Source organism: Sorex araneus, chromosome 3, assembly GCF_027595985.1.
Source record: "Sorex araneus isolate mSorAra2 chromosome 3, mSorAra2.pri, whole genome shotgun sequence".
Lineage (NCBI taxonomy): Eukaryota > Metazoa > Chordata > Mammalia > Eulipotyphla > Soricidae > Sorex > Sorex araneus.
Window position 1 is genome coordinate 185,843,242 of NC_073304.1, and position 23,716 is coordinate 185,866,957.

Sequence of the window (23,716 nt, forward strand, 5' to 3'; positions counted from 1 at the left end):
CATGCCCATTGATGAGGCTACCGGATCCCTCCTTGAAGTCCTTTTGACCCTCTCACACCCCTGTAAAACGTGTAGTGATGGGGCCGGAGCGATAGCACAGCTGGAAGGAACGGTCCCGCGAGCCTGCCAGGGGTGATTCAAAGCCGCTGAGCGCCGCTGGGTGTGGCCCAAATCCAAAAAGTTAGATAAAACGTGGAGCGCGAAGGCAAGACACCGCCACTGTCCATAAAGCGAACACTAGAAAGTGTCGCTTGCCTCCGCGAGGGCGGGGCCGCCGGTGTCGCAAAGCCGAAGTTGTCGTAAAGATGCCTGCGGGTGTCGTTTCTCCCACTGTCGCAAAAGCTCCCTGCCCAAGTTTTTCTCACTCTCAGAGCCACATCGTCACCTAACCTTGGCCGTAAAGCAGAGCTTTCCGACCCCGTCGTCCTTCTTTTCCCTCGGCGGTAATCCTTAGTTTCCTAACCCGGGAAGCTTCATTGCCCGGCAGTGCCGTAAAGCAAATCAGGCCCCAGCCCCCCCCCCCGTGCCTGTTCCCTCAGGGCATCCGTGCACCGCGGTTGCCACGGTGCCGCCAAGCACGGCTGTCGCGCGGCCCCGGTGTCAACGGCGATGGCGGCGGGGTCGGGTGGGAGTGGGGGCTCTGGGGGAGGCCCCGGGCCGGGCCCGGGCGGGGGCGGGGGCCCGGGCGGGAGCGGCCCAGGACCAGGGTCCAGCGGGGGTTTGGGCAGCGGCGGGGAGCTGCACCCGCGCACTGGGCGCTTGGTGAGCCTGTCGGCCTGTGGGCGTACAGCGCGGCGGCAGCAGCCAGGCCAGGAGTTTAACCACGGGCTGGTGTTAAGCCGGGAACCCTTGCGGGATGGACGCGTCTTCACCGTCCGCATCGACCGCAAGGTGCGGAGCTGGGGCTGTGGAACCGAGATGAGGGTGGTGGGAGGGCGCCAAAAGGAGATGAAGTAGGACAGTTAGGGTGGCCGGCATCACTGGGTACTGAGAGGGAACCGACAGACTTAGGGTGCAAGGTGCCGGGCAGGAAGGGAGTATGAAATCGAGAAAATACTCAGTCTAAAGGGAGATGAGAACTCCTTGAGGTCCCTTCAGACCCAGGAGCAGAGAAGAGACTTGGGGTGTCGCCACTAGAATGACTAGTGAACGCATCTGCTGGAACAGTTTCTAGCATGTGGCAGATGGAGATGTTAGATGTGTGGTGGGGAGAGAAAACAAAGGGAAGAAACCTCTGAACTAGAATCTCTGGGGTTGAACTAGAAGGATGGGTGAGCAGAAATGCTCGGGTACCAGAGTGTTTGTGTGTGAAGAGGCCAGGTCCTCGGAGCTGGAATTTGGGGGGGGGGGGGGGGAGCAAATCAGAGGAAGCAGAGCTAGGGAGAATGGGGCCGGGGATGATTTCCCTACAAGAGTGTGGGGATTGTTTGTGGAGAGCTGTACATTTGGGGGAACTGAAGAGCCAGAGAGCAGAGAGGTATAGAAGGCAGGAGTTGGAGTTAGGCAATCTCACCAGCATCCAGAATGTTCCTTTTGGGATTAGTAGCTGACATTTCAAGATAAAAGCCAGTTAGCTCAGAAAGGTGGGGAAGGGTGGGGCGGCGGCCTGTGAAATGTGGTTTCCTAGTGGTGGGAGACCTGCTTGTGGCCCATCTGAGCCTCTGTCCACCGCCCCTGTCACAGGTCAACTCCTGGAGTGGCTCCATTGAGATTGGGGTGACGGCACTGGACCCCAGTGTGTTGGACTTCCCAAGCAGCGCCACAGGGCTGAAGGGGGGCTCATGGGTAGTGTCGGGCTGCTCAGTGCTGAGGGATGGACGTTCTGTGCTGGAGGAGTATGGTCAGGACCTGGACCAGCTTGGCGAAGGGGACCGTGTGGGTGTGGAGCGCACGATTGCTGGGGAGCTAAGGCTCTGGGTGAATGGGCGGGATTGCGGTGTGGCCGCCGCTGGCCTGCCTGCTCGTGTCTGGGCCGTCGTGGACCTTTATGGCAAATGCACCCAGATCACAGTGCTGCCCCCTGAGCCAGGCTTCAGCCCCCCTACTCCCACCCCCACACCTCCCCTCGAGCCTTCTGTCCCCCCTGAAGATTCTGCATTGGCTGAACAGGGGACCTCTGGGGATGAAGGTGAGAACACAGCAAAGGCAGTGGTGGAGGGTGGGTCAGAGGGATGTGTGAAGGAATCGGGGGAATGGAGTACGATTGAGACTGGGGGTGGGCAGGGCCACCCAGACCCCTGAGTCTGATGAAGGGGTTTGGGTCTAGAACGATAGTACAACGAGTAAGGAGCTTGCCTGGTGCACAGCCAACATGGCAAACTCCTGATCCCTGGCATCCCATGTGGCCGTTCATGCACCTCCAGGAGTAATTCCTGAGTGCAGAGCCCGGAGTAAGTCCTGAGCATCACCAGGTATGAGCCCCAAAAACCAGAGCAGAGAATTTTCTGACTGAAGGCCCAGCACCAGGGACTGAACTTTTATTCCCCTTCCCATTTTGCCTGTTTCCCAACCTTCATGGTATCCCCAGTGCAGGCCCTACCAGAGATGTTTCCTAACAAAGTTGATTGAATAATGGTGAAGGCATCAGAAGGCCTGGGAAGGGGAGGGGAGAATGAGGCGGACATAGAGGGATGTTATTTGAGGGCTAGGGAGAGAGTACGGCAAGCCTGAGGGTGTAGAACCTCATTTCAGCTTTTTTCATTCTGCTGCTGTAGATTTTGCCAGCATGGAGTTATCTGAGGTGGTGAGCAATGCCATCCTCTCTGCCTACAATGGGGGTCTCTTAAATGTGAACCTGAGTTCCCCACCAGCGCAAGAAGGACTGGGTCCTAGTGGTGCTGCCACCTCGCCCATCCTCACTTCCAACGACGCCCTGCTCTTTCATGAGAAGTGTGGAACTCTCATCAAACTCAGCAACAACAATAAAACTGCTGAGCGCCGCCGACCCCTGGATGAATTTAACAACGGGGTTGTCATGACCAACCGCCCACTTCGGGATAATGAGATGTTTGAGGTGTGCAAGTCCTGGGTTCTGGCTGATACCTCATCCTCTGGCAGCTAAAAATGGGGGTCCTTGATACTGGAAGGGTGGAACCTGGTGGGGGGAGACAAAGCCTAGTGGTCCGTTCTCTGCATTTACATTCTTATTTTTTCCCCTCCTGCCAAGATCCGCATTGACAAGCTTGTAGATAAGTGGTCGGGCTCCATTGAGATTGGTGTCACCACGCACAACCCCAATAATTTGGAATACCCAGCCACCATGACCAACCTCCAATCAGGTAACAGTCCCTGACAGGGCGAGGGCATGGGATTCTGAGGTAGGGGAAGTCCGTTCCCTAACCAGTTTAGCTGCTTCCTCCAGGTACCATCATGATGAGCGGATGTGGAATCCTGACCAATGGCAAGGGAACCCGCCGGGAGTACTGTGAATTCAGTCTGGATGAGCTGCAGGTGAGGGCTGACGCACAGCTAGGGCCATTCTCCTAGGGAGCCTCCAGTACTCTTATCCCAACCTGGGAGCCTCTGTCTCCCTCAGGACCTCAAGCAAGTCCCTCTATCTTTTGCTTGAAGATTTCTTTTTTTGGAGGGTGGGGTTGGGGGGCATACCTGGCAGTGTTCAGGGTTTACTCCTGGCTTACTCAGTAATCACTCCTAGCAGTGCTTGGGGAACGATATGGGATGCTGGGGATAGAACACAGGTTGGCTGCGTGCAAGGCAGATGCCCTTCCTGCTGTCCTGTTGCTTTGGCCCCTAAGATTCCTTGTGAGAAGACAGGGTTGCTCAACTCTTAGGCACTCAGATCTTGGAATCATTTAGGTTCAGTTTCTCCTACTGTTTTGACACATCAATGATTTTGGTAGTTTTTTTTCTATTATCTAAAATGAACCTATTAGTAATAGTATTAATAGATTTACTTATAAGGTTGTGTAATCCGTTATTTAGAGATAATTCTTTTTTAAAATTTATTCTTCTATAACAAGATTTTATTTTTATTAATTTATTTATTTACTTATTTTTGCTTTTTGGGTCACACTCTGCGATGCACAGGGGTTATCCCTGGCTCTGCACTCAGGAATTACTCCTGGCGGTGCTGGGGGACCATATGGGATGCTGGGAATCGAACCTAGGTCGGCCACGTGCAAGGCAAATGCCCTACCCACTGTGCTATCACTCCAGCCCCAAGATAATTCTTGAATTTGCATTGAGCATACTGTATGGTCTGAGACTCAGGATCCTCTGTAGTTGTTCCCTTGTGGAAAGGGCTGGTGGGAAGCCTAGAGGACTGCTCTGCTTTCCCGGCCCCAGGACAAGTCAGGAACTTGATTCAGTGGATGGATTCTAGACTGGTGTTTTTCTTTTTTGAGTAGGAGGGGGACCACATTGGTCTCACGAGGAAGTCTAATTCTGCTCTACACTTCTTTATTAATGGCATCGATCAGGGTAAGGGCCTCGAGCCAGGGCTTTTGTGGGTGGTGGTATGTGTACCGGGGGGAGGAGTTCTTACTCGTTTTCCTGCATCTCTTAAAGTATGGCCTCCCTCTATTTGACTTTTCTCCCCTTCTACTCCCTGTGTCTTCTGAACCCACAGGTGTGGCTACCCCATTGACGCCCCCAGTGGTATATGGTGTGGTGGACTTATATGGGATGGCGGTGAAGGTGACCATTGTGCATAATAATAACCACAGTGACCGTCTACGCCGGAATAATGCCATCCTGCGGGCACTGTCACCTGAGGGTGCTCTCCGCCGTGCTGCCCCTTCCACTCAGGCAGAACCTGAGCGCCTGCTCTTCCACCCCAACTGTGGGCAGAAGGCAGCCATCACCCACGAGGGACGCACTGCCTTGAGGCCCCAGTATGGCCCATGGGGTGGGGAGAAGCCTGCAGAAGGGCGCTAATGGGATTGGGGCGGGGGAAGGGAATTGGAAGGCAGAAGAAAATCTGGTCCAGGGAGTGCTAGACAGAAAAGGGGGAACCCTCGTGGAAGGCGAAGTGTAACTGGTTGACTTGGGATAGTGGGAGATGGGGAGATAAACTGGGCTGAGTGCTAGCATATTGTGTGTGTGTGAGTGTGTGTGAGAGAGACAGTGTGTGTGTGTGTGTGTGTGTGTGTGTGTGTGTGTGTGTGTGGTCTTAGTCCTCACTTGCTGTGCCCTCAGTGCCACTGATGACTTCAATCATGGAGTGGTGCTGAGCAGCAGAGCCCTGCGGGATGGAGAGGTGTTCCAGGTACGCATTGACAAGATGGTGGACAAATGGGCTGGCTCCATTGAGATTGGTGTCACCACCCACAACCCTGCCTACCTCCAGTTGCCCTCCACCATGACCAACTTGCGCTCTGGTAAGCTTCCGGGAAAGTCCTAGAGAGCAGTCTATTTCCTCACTCCTTACACTTGTCTCTGGCCCCTTTTTCACTTGTCACACTTGTGACAACTTTGGCTGATGAATGCCACTAGGACATAGCCTGTGGCTGGCTCGAGAATGCAGTTGTCTTCCTCTGGGCTGAGGGGGCAGAAGGGGCTAATAGGGGCTTGCCCCATTAAGAAAAATAACCCTGCCTTCCCTTTCATGTCCTCGTTCTCTCCTTGTCACCCTAGGGACCTGGATGATGACCGGAAATGGAGTGATGCACAATGGGACAACCATCTTGGATGAATATGGGCACAACCTGGACCGCCTCAAGGTGGGAGAGTGGGTGTACCCCAGGTCTCAGCATTGGGGGCGCAGAAAGATAGGATTGCTGCAGGACCAGCGCAGGCAGGAATCTGCCTGACTCCTCACTCCAGAACCCCTTCTTCCAAGGCAGGGGACACGGTGGGCGTGGTGCGTCGGGAGGATGGGACTCTCCACTTCTTTGTCAATGGGATGACTCAGGGACCTGCTGCCTGGAATGTGCCCCCTGGTGTCTACGCTGTCGTTGATCTCTATGGCCAAGCAGCCCAAGCCACCATTGTGGACGACGTGGGTGAGGGCCGGGCTGGGCAATGGAAGGGGATTTGGGTGGCCTTGGGAGACCTCAGAGACAACTATAGGCCTGACAAGTGATGTCTGTTCTTGCAGAGGTGCCTCCGGTCCCTGAGCCACTCCCGGAGGGGAATAACCAGGTATCTCCAAGCTCCCCATCATCAGGGGCTGGAGCTTCTGACTTGCGTTTCCACCAGCTGCACGGCAGTAATGCCGTCATCACTAATGGGGGCCGCACTGCTCTCCGTCACAACTGCCGCAGCGAGTTCAATGATGCTATCGTCATCTCCAATCGGTCAGTATCTAGACTTGTGTACCCTATTATTCTACCGCCCAGCCTCAGCAACCCAAGTAGGGCTTGTCTGATCACCATTCTCTGGCAGGGCCCTACGGGATGGGGAGCTGTTTGAAATTGTCATTCAGAAGATGGTAGACCGATGGTCAGGCTCCATCGAGGCTGGTAAGCAGGGCGGCGGGTGAGGGGGGTGTGTTTGCGCATGCAAACATATGCATGGACACATGCATTCATGGGCTGGGGGGAGGTACTGGCTGCTATGGGATGGACTCTGACCTTCTCCTGCTTTCTCCCAGGAGTGACTGCTATTAGGCCAGAGGATCTTGAATTCCCTAACACTATGACGGACATTGACTATGATACATGGATGCTGAGGTCGGGCTGCCATTTTTGGGGTATCAGTTATGTGGGGCGGGGTTGGATCAGCTGGGGCGAGGAAAACTGGCACCTGTAGAGGTCATGGGAAATGATAGATCCAGGAACTCTGAGTACTGCTCCCTCCCTTCAGTTGTGGGAGACCTCATCCCCCCACAGTTCTTTTTCTTGTAGTTCCTGCTATTTTGCCAGAGAATCCTGGGGACAAGTTCTCAGCCCCTCGAACAAGATCCAAATCCAAAGCATGGGAAAGTTCTGGTGGAGACTGAGCAGGAAGTATATGGGAAGGAAGCTGGGAAGCTAATCTGGCCTCTTGCCTTTCCTGCAGTGGCACAGCCATCATGCAAGATGGTAACACAATGCGCAACAACTATGGGTGTGACCTTGATGCACTGGGCACAGGTGCACGCATTGGCATGATGCGAACAGCCAAGGGCGACTTGCACTACTTCATCAATGGTCAGGACCAAGGCGCTGCCTGCTCAGGCTTGCCTCCCGGTAAAGGTGACTACTTTGACCCCACCAGCCACCCTCTGCCTGAACTACCTGTGCTGTCGGGCTTTTGACCCTTTACTTTTCACCCCAGAGGTATATGCCGTAGTGGATCTATATGGCCAGTGTGTTCAAGTGTCTATCACCAATGCCACTGGACCCATGGACAACAGCCTGGCGACGAGCAACACTGCCACTGAGAAGTCATTCCCCTTGCACTCTCCAGGTTCAGCTGGCAGGGAGGGAGGGATGGAACATGGGCAGAAGGGAGGGTGGCTCTGCTTGCCTGCTCCGGGTCTGTGAAGGAAGAACCTCCAGGTTAGGGCAGCTATTCAAAGAAAGGAACAGAGGTACCGGAGAGATAGTACAGCCAGTAGGACGCTTGCCTTGCATGCATCTGACCCGGTTTCAATCCTCAGCATCCCATATGGTCCCCTGAGCACCATCAGGAGTGACTCCTGAGTGCAGAGCCAGGAGTAACTTCTGAACATTGCCAGATGTGGCCCAGATTTCCCACCCGTACCCCCCAGGAAAAAGAGAGGAAAAAAGAAAGGAACTTCAGATTAAGAAGCAGGAACAGCTTGTGGTTGGAAACAGTTAAGAAGAGGGAGGAGGTTATACCTGGTATATAGAGCCTGAACATGATCCTGGCTCTCGAGGGGCTGGGGCACTGTAAACTGGGGATAGCCAACAGAGGAGTGGTCGTGTGGCGAGAGGCATCAGAGATTTTGAAAGAGTAATGGCAGAAGGGACCTTTGTGTCAACTTCCTGTTTCATCTGAAAGCTTTGCTCTGTGTCCTGTCTAAAGCCTGCTGCCCCAATCCTACCCCTCCCTCCGGTGCCGTCTTTCCACAGTAGCTGGTGTGGCTCACCGATTTCACAGTACTTGTGGGAAGAATATCTCTCTGGAGGAGGATGGCATGAGGGCAGTACGTGCAGCTGGCTATGCTCATGGCCTTGTCTTCAGCACCAAGGAGCTCAGGACTGAGGAAGTCTTTGAGGTAGGCTGTGGAGGTGTGATGAGGAAGGCTGCTGGACCTTGGTTGCCAGGACCAAACTGCTTTCTACCCTTCTGCCTCCAACTATGAAACCTTTTGGTACTTTTCTCTCCCAGGTGAAAGTGGAAGAGCTGGATGAGAAGTGGGCTGGTTCCCTTCGGCTGGGACTGACCACCTTGGCGCCTGGGGAGATGGGCCCTGGGGCAGGTGGTGGCCCTGGGCTACCCCCTTCCCTGCCTGAGCTCCGATCGAAGACCACCTGGATGGTCTCCAGCTGTGAAGTGAGGCGTGATGGGCAGCTCCAAAGGATGAACTATGGCCGGAACCTGGAGAGGCTGGGGGTGAAGCAACAGCTCTGGGGACAGGTGCGGGATTAGGAGTGGGGGTGACAGGGAGAGGTAGGCTTATCAGCTGTCCTTGTTCCACTCTGGCTCTAGGTGGGGAGCCATGTAGGCATCCGGCGAGGGGCAGATGACACAATGCATATCCTGGTAGATGGAGAAGATATGGGGCCTGCGGCCACTGGCATTGCCAAGGTAGAGCCACAGCCTAACTTGAATTTTGGGACTAGGATTAGGTTTTCTCCTTATGTCTGACTTCCTGTGTCTCCTGTACCCCAGAACGTGTGGGTGGTGTTGGATCTCTATGGACCTGTCCGGAGTGTGTCTATTGTCAGCTCTACAAGGCTGGAGGAGTCAGAAGGCACCCAGCCTCCTTCCCCCAGCTCGGACACTGGCAGCGAGGGCGAGGAAGATGACGAGGGCGAGGAGCATAGCCTCAGAGTAAGGCTGCTGCAAAGCCCGCTGATCATACGGGAGGGGAGTTGGTGGGCAGTCAGATAGCAGGTTATTTTGGGATTCTCTGCCTCTTCCAGATAGGTCAGATTATATTCAAGCTTTGTGTGAACTTCATTGGGGCAGTATGGGTTTTGTATTGGCAACTCCAGCAGCTCAATCTCTTCTTCACACCAGGGCCAGAATCAAGTGGCCATTTTGCCCACAGCCCTTGAATTCCTGGAGAATCATGGGAAGAATATCCTCTTATCCAATGGAAACCGCACAGCTACTCGGGTGGCCAGCTACAATCAAGGCATCGTGGTGGTCAACCAGCCCCTGGTGCCCCAGCTGCTTGTTCAGGTGGGCTTCCCTCCTATCTGCAGCTCTCCTTACTGCAGTGAGCCAGGGCAAGCCCCCCGGCCTGAGCCCTTTCCAGGTTAAGGACAGAGTGAAAGGCTCCAGAGAGCTCCTGCTCTCTGGTAGAGGGTGCAGATTACTTTTAACTGGTGAGGAAAGCGGCTGGTAAGGTTGGCTGGAGTGCAGGGGCGGATGCTTGATCTTGTAAGTGGAATTAAGGAGACACTTTGTTTTGTTTTGTTTTCGTTTAGTTTTGTTTTTTGCCACACTTGGTGAGCCTTAAGTGCTCACGCCTGGCTCTGCACTCAGGGATCACTCCTGGTGCGACTTGGAGGTCCATATGTGGTGCTTGGGATGGAACCCAGATTAGCTGCATGCAAGGCAAGCATCCTACCTGCTGTAGTACTTATTAGGTGGTGGTGTGGAGAGGAACATATCTTTCTGCTGCAGATTAAAAATTGTCGGAATTAGGGGCTGGAGCAATAGCACAGTGGGCAGGGCGTTTGCCTTGCACGCGGCCGACCTGGGTTCGATTCTCAGCATCCCATATGGTCCCCTGAGCATTACCAGTAGTAATTCCTGAGCACAGAGCCAGGAGTAACCCCTGTATATTGCCAGGTGTGACCCTAAAAGGGGGGGAAAATAAATAAATAAATAGGAGATGCCTCTTAAAAAAAAAAAAGAGTTGTTGGAATTAGCCAGGTAAAGGAATTCTTATGAAAAGAGACCTGACAGAGGTAATAGCAACACCGTGACTGAAAGAGGGAAAGAAACAATACAGTTTTCAGTTTACAGTGCTGCGGAGGTATCCCAGCAGTCTGGGAAGTGCTATTTTCCCTTCCTGGCTGGGGCAAGGAACTTGGCTCTGCTGGGTGGGTCACCCCTTCCCCAGAGGTCATGACTGGGGAGGAGTTGCTTTATTTCTCAGGTGCGGATTGACTTCCTGAACCGCCAGTGGACCTCTTCTCTTGTCCTGGGAGTCATAACTTGCCCACCGGAGAGGCTCAACTTCCCTGCTTCTGCGTGTGCACTCAAACGGGCAGCCTGGCTGCTGCGTGGTCGTGGAGTCTTCCACAATGGCCTCAAGGTAGGTGAGGAGAAGAGAGAAGTGAAAGGGCAGTGTCTGCGTAGGCGGAGCTGCCAAAAGGAAGAGGAGCCACTCAGTAAGAGCACAGGCCTAGCCTATATGAGGCTCAGGCATGCTTAGAACAGACAGGACTGACGGGCTTGTAGTGGGTGGGCTGCATAGTAGATGGCAAGGGCATGCGTGTCTACCTGGGTAATCATGGACTTCCTGCAGCAATCCTGTACATTGACAGTGCTCGGTGGTAGAGGGTAGCGGGGACTGAACTCCAGGTAATTGAAGCAGTAGGCAAAGGACGTGTTTACAGTCCAGGCAGTGGGCAAGTATAAAAGCAAAAAGCCCTGAGATTGGCACCCTTAAATCGATAATGGGTAGGTGTCACAACTGCCAGTGAGAGTCTATTTTTTGGAAGACAGTAGGTTTTTCCTTTCAGATCTGTGAGAAGTTTGGGCCAAACCTGGATACTTGTCCTGAAGGCACCATCCTGGGACTGCGTCTTGACAGCTCTGGGGGGTTGCATCTTCACATCAATGGGATGGACCAGGGGGTGGCTGTGCCGGATGTCCCCCAGCCCTGCCATGCTCTTGTGGATCTCTACGGGCAGTGTGAACAGGTCAGTGGAAATGGAGGGAGGGAAGAGGGAGTCCCTGGGAGGCTGTCCAGTGAAAGGGAAGTTTGATATGAGGTGATGATCATACAACCTGGGGGCTGGTTATGCTCTTGCTGGCCACCCCTTTCTCTTCAGGTTACAATCATGAACCCTGAGCCTGGAACTGCCAGTGGGAAGTGTGCTGGAACCCAAGGGGACATGGAAAAAGCTGACATGGTGGATGGTTAGTCAGCCCAAAGGCACCCGAATCCTACCTCCTGGTCCCCACCTGTGCTTCTGACCTTGGTTCCCATGATCTTTGCCCTGTTCCTTTGCCCTTAGGCATCAAGGAGAGTGTATGCTGGGGCCCACCACCCAATGCTAGTCCTCTCAAGAGCTGCGAGTACCATGCCCTTTGTTCCCGTTTTCAAGAACTGTTGCTGCTTCCTGGTGAGTTTCCAGTTCCCCAGAACCCCCTTATTACCTGGACTTGTAGAGGACCATGCCCAGAGCCCTGAAGACCAGTTGCAAGGAAGCTACGTGGTTGAGACCCAGAGCACCAAGCCTTCCACTCTTCTGCAGAGGATTATTTCATGCCTCCGCCTAAACGTAGCCTGTGCTACTGTGAGTCTTGCCGGAAGCTGCGAGGAGATGAGGCCCACAGGCGCCGTGGGGAACCCCCTCGGGAATACGCCCTCCCCTTTGGCTGGTGCAGGTTCAACCTCAGGTACATAAGGGGCCAGGGTCATGCATTTCCCTTATTCTCTTTACCCCATAAGAAAGGAAAATCTCAGGGTGGGATGTAGCTCAGCCATAGCAGAATTACCTTGCAATTGCCTTGCATGTGTAAGGCCGTGAAAATTCAAGGCCTTAGCAAACAAAAACAAAAAACAAAAACAAAAACAAAAAACCCAAAAACCCAAACCCAAAAGTCCCTAACTGGGCCAGGGAGAAGTTTCCACAGGCTGGGACCCATGCTTTGCATATGCTGGATGCCTGGATCCATACCTCAGCACTTCTGGGAGTGACCTCCAAGCACTGAACCTGGCGTACCCCTGAGCACTGCTTGTTACAGCCCCAAAACAAAACAAAACAAGAAGTCTTGGGGGCAGGGTTGTATCTAGGCAGTGGAGAGCTTGCTTACATACACAAAGCCCTTTGATGGTGAAGAAAGAAAAAAAGTCTAAGAGGGTAGATGGAAGAAATGACAGTGCTTGTCTAGGGCAAGCCAGTGACCTTTACTTTATGACCTCTGTCCACCTCTTAGGGTGAATCCCCGCCTGGAGGCTGGGACACTAACCAAGAAGTGGCACATGGCATATCATGGGAGCAATGTGGCAGCTGTCCGGAGGGTGCTGGACCGAGGGGAGCTGGGAGAAGGTATTGTGGTGCCTGAAAGAGACAGGGCAGGCCTGGCCTGGCGGCCATCGAGGGCTTCCCTGACTTCACTCTCCTCACAGGTGCTGCCTCCATCCTGAGCTGCCGGCCCTTGAAGGGAGAGCCTGGGGTAGGGTTTGAGGACCCCGGCGAGAACTGTGCACCTCCTCGGGAGGAGCAGCCCCCTCCAGTGCTGCTTTCTCCCTCCCTCCAATATGCTGGGGCTGAGATCCTGGCGTCTAAAGTGCAGTGAGTACACAGGAGGAGCACAGGGCCACTCGGGTTCCACAATGTGCCATTCCCTTTCCACCTGATCTTGCTACTTACTTATTCTCTACCTCGCCCTTTTCTTTTCACATCTCTTGAATAGGCATCACTAATTTTGTGCAATATCAGTAGGCCAGAAAAAGAAACTTGTTTTTGTGGAACGTGTGCCTTCTCACTTTAGAATGTTTTTTGTATTTTTGGTCACTCCTGGCCAGGCTCAGGGCTTACTCCTGCCTGTGTACCCAGGAATCATTCCTGGGGAGCTAGAGGACCATACGGGGTGCTGGGGGTTGAACCCAGGTTGGCTGTGTGCAAGGCAAATGCCCTAGGTGCCATACTATTGCTTTGGCTCCACTAGAATGTTTATGCCTAAAAAGTATCTGGGTTTTTAATTTTTTTGCTTTTTGGATCACACCCGGCTATGCACAGGGGTTACTCCTGGCTTTGCACTCAGGAATTACTCCTGGCAGTGCTCGAGGGACCATGAGATGCTGGGAATCGAACCCGGGTCAGCCATGTGCAAGGCAAACGCTCTCCCCGCTGTACCAGTGTACTATTGCTCCAGCCCCTACCATGTATTCTGTTTTTTTTTTTTTTTTTTTCCTTTTGGGTCACACCTGGTGATGTACAGGGGTTACTCCTGGCAGTGCTCAGGGACCATATGGAATGCTGGGAATCAAACCTGGGTCGGCCACATGCAAGGCAAACGCCCTACCTGCTATGCTATCTCAGCCACCTATCTGGTATTTTAAAGGTTCCAAGATAGCATTATGTAAACAAAGAAGCAGAGTGGGGGGAAGTGAACCTGAGTGGACATGTTAAATAGGTGGTTATTGGAACCTGGTGATGAGCACACGGTCCTTAGTTCTATCCCCTATACTGCATGGTTCAAACAACACTGGGCAGTGGGTGGCTCCTTGCACCTCTAGGCCTGTGCCATGCTGCACCACACTTCCAGCCTGAACTGAACTGTCCAGTCCACACAGTGGGGCTGAGTATTGCCCAAAGTGACCTTTTGGCCTCCTGAGTACTTCCTGAGAGGCTATCCCTCCATCCCCCAGAAAATGGTGGGATTTCAGCAAGATTTTAGAGAAAGAAGAAAGTTCTTAGGGAAATAAAGGTTTCTTGGTGGGCCGGGAGAAGGGAGGTGGGCATACCTGGCAGTGATTAGGAGTTACTCCTGGCTCTGCATTCAGGTATCACTCCTGATGGACTCAGGGGACCATATGGAATGCCAGGTATTGAACCTGGGTTCACTGCATGCAAGGCAAATGCCCTACCCACTGTACTATCACTCCAGCCCCAAGAAGATTGTTTTCAGTAGAAAAAATGACTAAGTACTGATTCACAGTAAGGTAGGGGTGATTCTCCTAACAGCAAGATCAGGGGAGTATAAGACATCACAATGAGAGAGCAGATGAACAGGAAGCTGAAGAGATAGTACGGGGTCCTTGCACATGGCGGAGGAGGGGTTCATTTAGATCTTGGGGACCTCAAGCCCTAACAAGAGTGATCCCTGAGCATAGATCTAGGAGTAAGTTCTGAACACAGTTAAGATGTGGCTCCCCAAAAAAGCAATGGGGAGGGATGACTGGGATCACTTCTGGTGGGTTCAGGGGACCATAAGGGGCACCAGGGATCAAACCTGGGTTGGCAGCATGCAAGGCAATGCCTTACCTGCTGTACTTTCTCTCCAGCCTAGGAAGAGGTGATTGGGACTGTAGGCCTTCTACACTGTTTTTGCTTTTTCCTTGACAGATTCCGGGACCCCAAATCTCAGCGGACACACCAGGCCCAGGTGGCATTCCAGGTGTGTGTACGTCCTGGCTCCTATACTCCCAGCGCCCCTTCTGCTGCCCTTCAAGAACCTCCTGACCCTCACTTCAGTCCAGCCGAACTTGAGTGGGTAACCAAGGAGAAGGGGGCCACACTCCTCTATGCCCTGCTGGTACGGGTGGAATGAGGGTGGGACCTCACTGCAACAAGCACAGTTGGGCTTGGGCCCATGGACTTTTTCGAGTCTGCCTCCACCTCATTCCAATGCCCCAAGGCAGCCTAGTCTGGCAGATGCACGGGAGCATGTAGGCAGGCTGTCAGTTTAGCTGGCAAGTGGAGCACATCTCCATATCCTGAGTCCAGAGGCACTTCTTGTCAGGGGGAGCCTGTGGGGGAGCCCAGCTCCAGGCCATGGGTAACCCCTCTTCATGCACTGATTTGGGGAACAGGACTCCCAATTTCTCCCTCCCCTGTGTCACTTAATTTATTTCCGTTTTTGTTCCTGGTTACTGTGAATCCCAGAGGAGTCTCCCTGTGCCTCATATGAAGCTGCTTTTTCCGGGGGCCATGGGACGGGAGTGGGTATGGGCGGATGCTAGGGAAGAAGGGGCCTCTCTGTACAGTTGTTACTGACTGATTTCTAAGGAGCCAATAAACGCCGTCTCAGAGTACCGGTCTCCGCCTGTCTATCGTGCGCCACTCAAGGCGGCGCCCGCTTCCCTGCGTGCTGTGATCCGGACCTGCCAAATTACCTTGGCGCGGGCCAAGAACGCCATGGGGGCGGGGTCCGTGCGCCTGCAACAGGGCGCCGCAGAGGGGTTTGGATGCCGCGGGCACCCGTCGCCGGCGCTTCCGCCTTTTCTCCGTCCAACCCGGAAGCTGACGGTGGCCCCGATCCGGAAATCCCGACTGGGCCCGGTTGGCGGATGTGACGTAAAGGGCAGGCGCGCGGAGGCCACTGGGAAAGCACAGAGAAGGCAGGTTGGGAGGGAGAGCTGTGGCCCGGGCTGGTGAGGGAGGTGGAGGGGTTGGGGAGATCGCAGACCGCCAAGGCCGCAGCTCACGCGGTGCCGCCGCGGCTGTCAGCTGGGTCTGGGACGCGCGAGGGCGAGCGCTGGTCACGTGACCGTAGCGGCGGGAGGGCTTCCGCCTGGGCCAGGCGCGGTCCCTGCTCAGTGCCCGCCTCCCCGCAGGCCCGATAGAGGTCTGGCAGTCAGTGACAGAGCCGGTGGTCTACGACCCGCGCCCCCCCCAGCAGCACCATGCCTGCTCTCCTGGAGCGCCCCAAGCTTTCCAACGCCATGGCCAGGGCGTTGCATCGGCACATCATGATGGAGCGGGAGCGCAAGCGGCAGGGTGAGCTGGGGCAAGGGTGGGAGGACACGAGGTCTGCTCGTGGCACTGCTGTCCCAGGTCGACCTCCATCCTCAGGCCGACTTATGCTCCAGTCAGCGCTAGAAGTTCTGACTTGAAAACGTGTGAACTGGAAACGACCTTGCAGAGCGCCGACTAAATCGCCCCTCCCCCCTTGTCCTTTATTGCTGCGATGAGAATCCCTAGCCCAGGCCCAAGAGCATAAAATGTCAGGACACACACACACACACACACACACACACACACACACACACACACACACACACACACGGTCCTTAGAGATGACAGAGGGTAAGGTGCTTTGCTTTCCACGTAGCCTACCTGGGTTTTATCCCAGGCACTCTAGCCTACCTGGGTTTTATCCCAGGCACTCTAGCCTACCTGGGTTTTATCCCAGGCACTCTATGACCCCTCTAATGCCAGGAGTAAGCTCAGTGCGGCTCCAAACCAAACAAAAAAGCAAAAACTACAAACTTTCTAGTATCTTAACCACTCTACCATTTTCCCATTCTGCCTGATCTTGCCTCTAGAGGAAGAAGAGGTGGACAAGATGATGGAACAAAAAATGAAGGAAGAACAGGAGAGAAGAAAGAAAAAGGAGATGGAAGAGAGAATGTCACTAGAGGAAACCAAAGAACAAGTAAGCAGACCCTTGCTCTCCCCCAGAAATTTCCTATTACTCTTCTGCCTTCATCATGATCTCTCCCCTCCCAGATCTTGAAGTTACAGGAGAAGCTTTTGGCTCTACAGGAAGAGAAGCACCAGCTTTTCCTGCAGCTTAAGAAAGTTTTACATGAGGAAGAAAAACGGAGGCGAAAAGAGCAGAGGTGGGATTAGATGAAAGTTACATTGGGGTGGAGGTGGGGAGTGCTAGAGATAGCACAGCTGGTTGGGCTTGCCCTGCATGCAGCAGACAAGCAGCGGACTGGGGTTTCCTGCATCCCATATGGTCCCTGAAGCACCACCAAGAGTTATGCCTGAGCATACCCAGGTGTGGCCCCAAAACCTAAAGGGGAAAAAAAAGTTACCTTGAGGACAAAGTATAATCAGTATTAGGTAACAAGTTTTTTCATTTAAATGTTTTCTTTTTATTTGGGGGTGGGGGGAAGGGCTATACCTACCAGGTGCTCAGAATGGGCCCAGAGGCTCCCACATGCAACTCATCCATGTTCACAATGCCAGAGATGTCTGATTTTGACCTGCCTTCTCACTCTAGTGATCTAACCACTCTGACACCAGCTGCATACCAGCAGAGTCTGACAGTTCACACAGGAACACACCTCCTCAGCATGCAGGGTGAGGATGAAACCGTGTCAGAGTGGGCCCTTTTGAGCCTTACCATTTTCCCTTTATCATAAAAGCTTCTCTTCCTCTCTAGGGAGCCCTGGAGGACACAGTCGCCCAGGCACCCTAATGGCAGCTGACAGAGCCAAACAGATGTTTGGACCCCAAGTGCTTACTGTAAGATGAGGAAGATTCTGTGTCTAATCTACCACCACCACCCATGCTGCCTCCCTAAACCCAGTATTTCAGTATTCTATATACTTAGCTGTGTATGGAACATAGGATATACACAAGTGATACATTTACTGATAGTTCTCATGTCCCTCCCTCCTTAGACCAGGCACTACACAGCTGCTTTTGCAGGAACTCCAGAGCATGGCCAGTTCCAAGGCAGCCCTGGCAGTGCTTATGGGACTGCTCAGCCCCCACCTCATTATGGACCCACTCAACCAGCTTATAGTCCTAATCAGCAGCTCCGAGGTAAGTGGGGTTAGAGGTGGGGGCACTTTCCTCCAGGGATTGGGAGGTGTCTCATAACCAGACCTTTCATAAGATACTGTATTTCCTTCCTCAGCCCCTTCAGCGTTTCCTGCAGTACAGTACCTGTCTCAGCCCCAGCCACAACCCTATGCCGTGCATGGCCACTTTCAGCCCGCTCAGACAGGTGACAACATCTGCAGGGACTTTGCACCATGGTCCTCCTTCCCTGTCTTATTCTCTGCTCAGTCTTACACCCTTTTCTCCTTATGCAGGCTTCCTCCAGCCTGGTGGTGCCCTGACCTTGCAAAAGCAGATGGAACATGCTAACCAGCAAACTGGCTTCTCTGACTCAGTGAGTATGGAGCCTTGGGAAGTTCAAGAGCAGAGCTATATGCCATGGGGAACCCCAAGATGTCATAGGCCCTTGTTCTGTTCTCTGCAGTCCTCCTTGCGCCCCATGCACCCCCAAGCTCTTCATCCAGCCCCTGGCCTCCTTGCTTCTCCCCAACTCCCTGTGCAGATCCAACCAGCAGGAAAGGTAAGAATGTGATCCCGTACACTACCATAGAAACAAGACTTAGAACAGGTTGTCTGTATCCCCTGGGGGCAGTAGAAAGAGTCTGTATTCTGACAGTCATCCTTTCATTGCCACCAGTCTGGCTTTGGAGCCACCAGCCAACCTGGTCCTCGGCTTCCCTTTATCCAGCATAGCCAGAATCCACGATTCTACCACAAGTGACCATCATCCGACTACCTGCCTCCTCACCGTACCTCCCACCATAAGTGAGGGTTTCTTGTATATATCCATGTCAATAAAAATTTACTTATCTTTGTCCCTGCTATTTGTATATATTTTCTAACTGGGCCTCAGCTGGAGAGCACTGGGGTGGCTACAAATTTGTAATGACCTCAGTGACACATTTCAATTCTTCTAGCCAGCAGATACTCACCTTGAGGCTTGTTTAAGGCCTGGACTCTGACCACCAAGCCATATCCCCTCAGCCAATACCCATTTAATTCAAAGAAGCAACCAAGTTGGGGGGCTTCATATTAAACTTGTAGTTTTATTCAGGTTTGATTTTAACAAATGTGTCGGGGAGAGAGCCCACAGGAAAGGGTGAAGCCCATGGGGGCAGGGCCCTCCTAGATGCCTGAGGAGGGGGCAGGTCCCCTCCCCTCTCCTCCTCTTCCCTCCCCACCTAAAGGGATTTGGGGAGAGAGACAGGCAGGGGAGGGGGCTGGTCCCCAGTCTGTAGGGGTGGTGCCAGGGTAAAGGGCTATGGGCACAGGGACCAGACTAGGGTGAGTGGGTAAAGGTTATTACAAGGACCATTTGCCAGAATCCGCAGCATTCTGATTCCAGATTGAATTAAAAAAAAAAAAAAAGGAAAAAAATCCAACTAAAAATAAACCACAAGCAGCACCCACTCCTCTCCCCCACCAGGGCTGTAGTGCGAGGGGAGAAGAGGAGGGCAGCATCGCCAAGGCCACAGCTCACTCACTCTTGGCCAAGGGAGCAGGGTAGAGGGAAAGGACTCCCCGACAGTTTGGGGTGTGGGGAAAACCAAAATAAAACGTCAAATAAATTGTGTAGGAATCCAGCCAAGGGCCTGGACAGGGCCGGGCCAGGCTGGGGGAGGGGGCCTCTGCAGGCTCGAGGATCACTGCTGCCACCACCGCCACCCTAGGTAGGAGAGAGAAACCAAGTAAGACAAACCAGTAAGACAATGAGGTCTTCAACAGCAAGAGGGATGAGGTGACTTGGGCAACAAACAAACCTGGAACAATTTTAAGACTATAAGGACAATTAACATAAAAAGGTTGGGGCCAAGTGTCCAACTCACCTGGGAGCCAGTTATTTTGCCATAGCCTTGATTGCAACAGCTGCCTCCTCTGTCATGGCAGACAGCACCGTGATCTGGGGGAGGGGAAAAAAGAGCAGAAGTTTAAGCTTTGAAGTAAAAGACACAAAGAGCAAAAATGGGGAAGGGGATATAAAGCACCATACCAGGATCTCTTCTCCACAGTCGTACTTCTGCTCAATTTCCTTGCCAAGATCTCCTTCAGGGAGGCGAAGGTCCTCTCGCACCTCCCCACTGTCCTGGAGCAGTGATAGATACCCATCCTGGATGCCAATCAGCTGGGGGCAGACAGGAAAAGAGGCTTAAGGCAAGTAAGGATAATGGGTTTGAGGTACAAACTGGGTGGAACATTATGATTACTAAATAATGTTTTTGCCATTTTCTTCCTCTCCCAATACCAAGCTTTCTGGACAGTTCCCCTTAATTAACCACTAACCCACCTATACCTAGACCATCTAACATACCTGGAAGTCATTCCTTTTGATGTTGGGGACATCCATATTATGAGTTGATGGGCAGATATCTTCGTATTTCTTCCCAGTAAAGATGTCAATACCAACCAGGTGGACCTGTATGTGTATCACATCAAAAGAAAAAACAAGACAAACTCTGGGATGAAGGACAGCTCAAGCTGTTCCAGGTTGTTGAGGGATTACGTTATTGAGGGCAGAGGTAAGTTAGAATTGAACCAAATCAACTCAAGAAAAAAATAATTCTAAAAAAGAACATAAACTAACCATTGGGGCTGGCTGGGATTAACAGCATTCAAGAAAGTGGGGGGGGGGAACCTTGGGGAAACTGGAGAGACTTAGGTACAAGTATGTACAGAATTTTCTTTAAATTGGCATGAAAGGCTGAGGACATAAGGTAGATGAGGAAACAGGAATGAGAAGGGAAGAGGTGAAAATATGGGAAGAAAATTTGGGGGAGACCAAAACTATGCAATCAGGAAAGCTAGAAGGTATTACAGATTAGCCCAACAGGAATGCTAGGTCAATAAAGAGATGAAAAACTGATGAAATAAAACCTCAAGAAATCCAGGGATGAACCAGACCCAACTTTTTCCAGCTTCACACGTTAACAAGACAAGCACTCTACTGCTGATATCCTACCCTCTCTTTAAAATTGTTAGAGAAAAGGGGCATGCAGGGAAAACAAAGATACAGGGTTGGGGAAATGGCTCAAGTGGTAGAGTACATACTTAGCATATGAGGCCCCAAGTCCAGGTACCATATGGTGTTTGAAACACTACAGGGTAAGACCCTTTTGAGCACTGCCTGGCATGACAATCCTGGTCAAAGCTGGCCCCACAACTAAAGGATGATGCTAGAACTGAGAAAGCAAGGAATTCTGGATAAGCGGCAGTTTGATGCTGTTTAAGAAATCTAGAAAGAATAGTGGAACTTTGAAAGGAAAGCTAGAAAATGGGGCAGTCAAAGCCATTTGGAAACTCAGGTATACTGAATTATTTTGTCAGGTTTTATTTTAGAATTAGAGAATAACTGGGTAAAGTCATGGTAAAAGTGCACCAGAAAAGCTCAAGGGATGTCAAATAACAAAAGTCAGGAATAAGAATTAACTTAGAGCAAAAAAGACTCACTAGGAAAGTTCAACCTTCCAGAATGAAAGGGGTACAAGAGAAAGACTAAAGCAGAAGCATAAAGCCAGGGAAAGGGCATAGTTTCTGAAAGAAATCTAGGCCTGAGTGCTGAAGACAAAAGACTGGAAGAAGTCAAGGAACATGGATAGGTCCAGAGCAGCAAAGCCTGCTTGCCAGAAGCTCATTGATATGTACACGTTTAAGGAAGCCAAGATGTGAATAGGTAAAATTCTAACCTTGGCGTGGCCATGCTTGCCGGTCTTGGAGGTAGACATCTCCACAATCTTACATGGTCGGCCTTTGAGCACCACAAAGCCATTCTTACGTAATGCTGAGCACTGCATCGGGAAGGTGGCTGAGGCCCCTGCATCTCCTGTCTCGAAGTCCAAATCATCTGCCATTTTTTAAGAGGCTTCGATTCCAACTAAAGTTAAGAGAATCGACGTCAATAAAGATGGAAGTTAATTGGGCCTCCAGTTTATCCCGCCCTGGCAAGTTTGCTTCAGTTCCCCCTCTTTATCCCATTTCCCAACTAAAGGCAAAGTTCCTAAGTTATTGAATGAGATCACAAATACTTAAGAACGGGTGCGTGTATGTGTCTGGATACAGATCACTCCTGAGAATGAGTCCACATTAAAGCGGTGGCATGGGAGTAGGCTCTAAGGGAGTTAAGATTTCAAATCTCTGAGATGGGCAAGACCTAATTCGGGGAGTAGGAGGACTCAGGTGTTACTTGCCACTGAAACCAATCACCCCTGTCCCCACATATAACCAGGGCTATAATTAGGTGAGCAGCTATGAACCAGCAAAGGGCGGGGCTAATGGGGGGAGGGGGCAGGCCAGAGGACTGGGCCCCACCCATCTGTTATAACCTCCCCCCCCACCAACATAAGCCAACCTTGTGGTACAGGAAACCACGAGGCCTCTTTGGGGGATTCCCACCTCTTCAACATGCATTTACACATGCCGCAGAGAGGGAGAAAGTAGTTTTTTTAACAGATTCCCTTGATCCAGGTTCCCAAAGGGAACCTAGGAACCCAGCTTCTCCTCTAGGAACCTCCCACTTTTCCCAGGATGCATCAGTTCTGTCTGCTTTTCAGGCCGGGCCAGTACAGTCAAGTGGGGGAGTGAATGACCAAAAAAAAAAAAAAAAAAAAGGCCTACACACCCAAAAAAACCCGAAATGGCTGGTAGTAATGAGTAGTATAAATTACCCCAGTGTAGTAGAGTTACGGATACTAAAACCATGATTTTGCAAATAAATATGAGGAAAGACAGTGACAAGGTGAAGAGCACCTATCACAACGGGGAACTCTACAAGGAGTTTAAGGCGCGTCGCCACTACAGACAAGAGTTGGGCTTCGGTCCAATCGCTCTCCGTTTCTCCATTTCTCTGTCCCACTAACACGGAGGAGTGCTACTTACTCCCGGCCGGTAGCCTCACTTCATGTGAGGCGGGAGGGGAGGAAGGGGGGAGCCTCAAATGCCCATGAGGTGGGGGGCGCGCTAACATATGTCCGCAGAAGGCTATCCGGGTGTTCAAGCTCCGGACTTCGGGTTTCTCTGCAAATTCCAAGCTCCCTTTAGGCACTCCCAAAGACCAACTCTCCCAGCGTAGGGGGTTGCCGGCTCCCGCCCACCATGTGGCCGCCCGGGGCTTCCGGTGGCTGAGGGGGAGGGGTCCCCGCGCTGCCATGCGGCCTCCGACCCCGAAGGCACCCTCTGTGGGGGGCACTTCCGGTGCCACGGTCACCCCCCCTCCTCAAAGGCCACACCAGGCCGGAGCCACGCCGCCTCCCCTCCCCCCGCCGGCCGCCAACCACCCCTCCACATGTCCTCTTACCGAAGAGCCCCCTCCCCCACCTCACGTGGCCGCGCGGCGCTCGGTACTCAACGGCCCAGGTACTCCTTGCCCCAGCGGGCCGATCTGGCCCGCAGCCCTTGTCCCGGCGTGGCCGCCCGGCGGCCTCTCCCGCGTGGCGGCCTCGCGGCTCGCCGTCCCCCGCCCTGCGTCGCTCCAACGTCACCTAGCCGGCCCTAACCGTCACCCTACAAGCCAGCCAGGGCGCGCGGCCGCGCCACTCCGTACACGGCGCCACTCACCGACCGAATCTCGTGCGGCGGTGGCCGCCGCTCCCCTATGCCCCCTCCCTGATCCCTTCGCAGTTCCATGTCTACTTCCAGTCCCCAAGCCAAGATTCCGCGCACGCGCGCCCTGCCCGCTCTCACCTCGCGCGAACGCACTGACCCGACCCCGTCCGCTCGCCGCGAGCCCAACCGCTGCCTCCGAGCCCGCTGCCGCCGCCGCCGCCGCCTCTACCGCCGCCGCCGCTGCTGCACACAGCTCTTAGTACGCAGGCGCCGACTCCCCACCGACCAACCAAGCAGCCCTGTGACAGCCGCGCAAGCGTGCTCCCAATCTCCTCCGCCCTCCACCCCCGCACTGCGCAAGCGCACACGGACTTTCCCGGTCTCCACCCTCCCTCCCACCTACCCATCTAATGACGCGTATCTATGACCCCGCCCCTCACAAGTGCTGAGTTCGTCCCACTAGGAGGCAACGCGCAGGCGCACCCGGTTTTTTTATTCCCTTCAGCCTCTACTTCCCTCCCGGTGATAGACCACTAGCCTTACCGGACAGTCCCTGCGCCTGCGCAATAAGGAGCCCTGCACTCCACACCCTCTGAAGGAAACGCCTCAGCCTTAGCGCGCATGTGTATTGCGAATCCTGACCGCCCCTCCACCTTAGACGTCTTCTGTACGCAGGG

At 53.1% G+C, this 23,716-nt stretch overlaps 3 protein-coding genes across 7 annotated transcripts; 2 read left to right on the top strand and 1 right to left on the bottom strand.

The window, feature by feature from the left end:
• The first annotated feature begins 594 nt into the window (after positions 1-594).
• Positions 595-15,017, top strand: NEURL4 (neuralized E3 ubiquitin protein ligase 4). 4 transcript variants are annotated; one of them, XM_055130331.1, is made up of 28 exons: positions 595-891; positions 1,684-2,128; positions 2,715-3,013; positions 3,167-3,278; positions 3,362-3,450; positions 4,368-4,440; positions 4,589-4,853; positions 5,158-5,339; positions 5,596-5,681; positions 5,801-5,963; positions 6,059-6,257; positions 6,346-6,422; positions 6,554-6,632; positions 6,961-7,136; positions 7,219-7,350; positions 7,980-8,125; positions 8,239-8,463; positions 8,560-8,658; positions 8,743-8,904; positions 9,094-9,258; positions 10,184-10,342; positions 10,773-10,952; positions 11,085-11,172; positions 11,271-11,378; positions 11,511-11,655; positions 12,196-12,308; positions 12,389-12,554; positions 14,331-15,017. In XM_055130331.1, exons 1-28 carry the CDS (start codon positions 610-612, stop codon positions 14,533-14,535), a joined length of 4,620 nt encoding a protein of 1,539 aa, XP_054986306.1. In that variant the 5' UTR covers positions 595-609; the 3' UTR covers positions 14,536-15,017. The 4 variants fall into 4 exon arrangements, with proteins under 4 accessions (XP_054986306.1, XP_054986307.1, XP_054986308.1 ...); XM_055130332.1 differs by having other exon boundaries at positions 7,983-8,125; XM_055130333.1 differs by having other exon boundaries at positions 6,961-7,130.
• Positions 15,018-15,182: 165 nt separating this feature from the next.
• Positions 15,183-18,881, top strand: GPS2 (G protein pathway suppressor 2). 2 transcript variants are annotated; one of them, XM_055130335.1, is made up of 11 exons: positions 15,183-15,325; positions 15,542-15,704; positions 16,253-16,362; positions 16,437-16,549; positions 16,939-17,018; positions 17,101-17,183; positions 17,342-17,486; positions 17,581-17,670; positions 17,759-17,838; positions 17,929-18,024; positions 18,142-18,881. In XM_055130335.1, the coding sequence occupies exons 2-11, from the start codon at positions 15,611-15,613 to the stop codon at positions 18,223-18,225; spliced, it is 975 nt and encodes a 324-aa protein (XP_054986310.1). In that variant the 5' UTR covers positions 15,183-15,325; positions 15,542-15,610; the 3' UTR covers positions 18,226-18,881. The 2 variants fall into 2 exon arrangements, with proteins under 2 accessions (XP_054986310.1, XP_004604941.2); XM_004604884.2 differs by lacking the exon at positions 15,183-15,325 and having other exon boundaries at positions 15,338-15,704.
• EIF5A (eukaryotic translation initiation factor 5A) lies at positions 18,531-23,371 on the bottom strand. Its single transcript, XM_004604882.3, has 6 exons — positions 23,178-23,371; positions 21,185-21,372; positions 19,813-19,917; positions 19,495-19,626; positions 19,331-19,404; positions 18,531-19,170 (listed from the first exon to the last, which is right to left on the bottom strand). The coding sequence occupies exons 2-5, from the start codon at positions 21,347-21,349 to the stop codon at positions 19,342-19,344; spliced, it is 465 nt and encodes a 154-aa protein (XP_004604939.1). The 5' UTR covers positions 21,350-21,372; positions 23,178-23,371; the 3' UTR covers positions 18,531-19,170; positions 19,331-19,341.
• Positions 23,372-23,716: the final 345 nt, after the last annotated feature.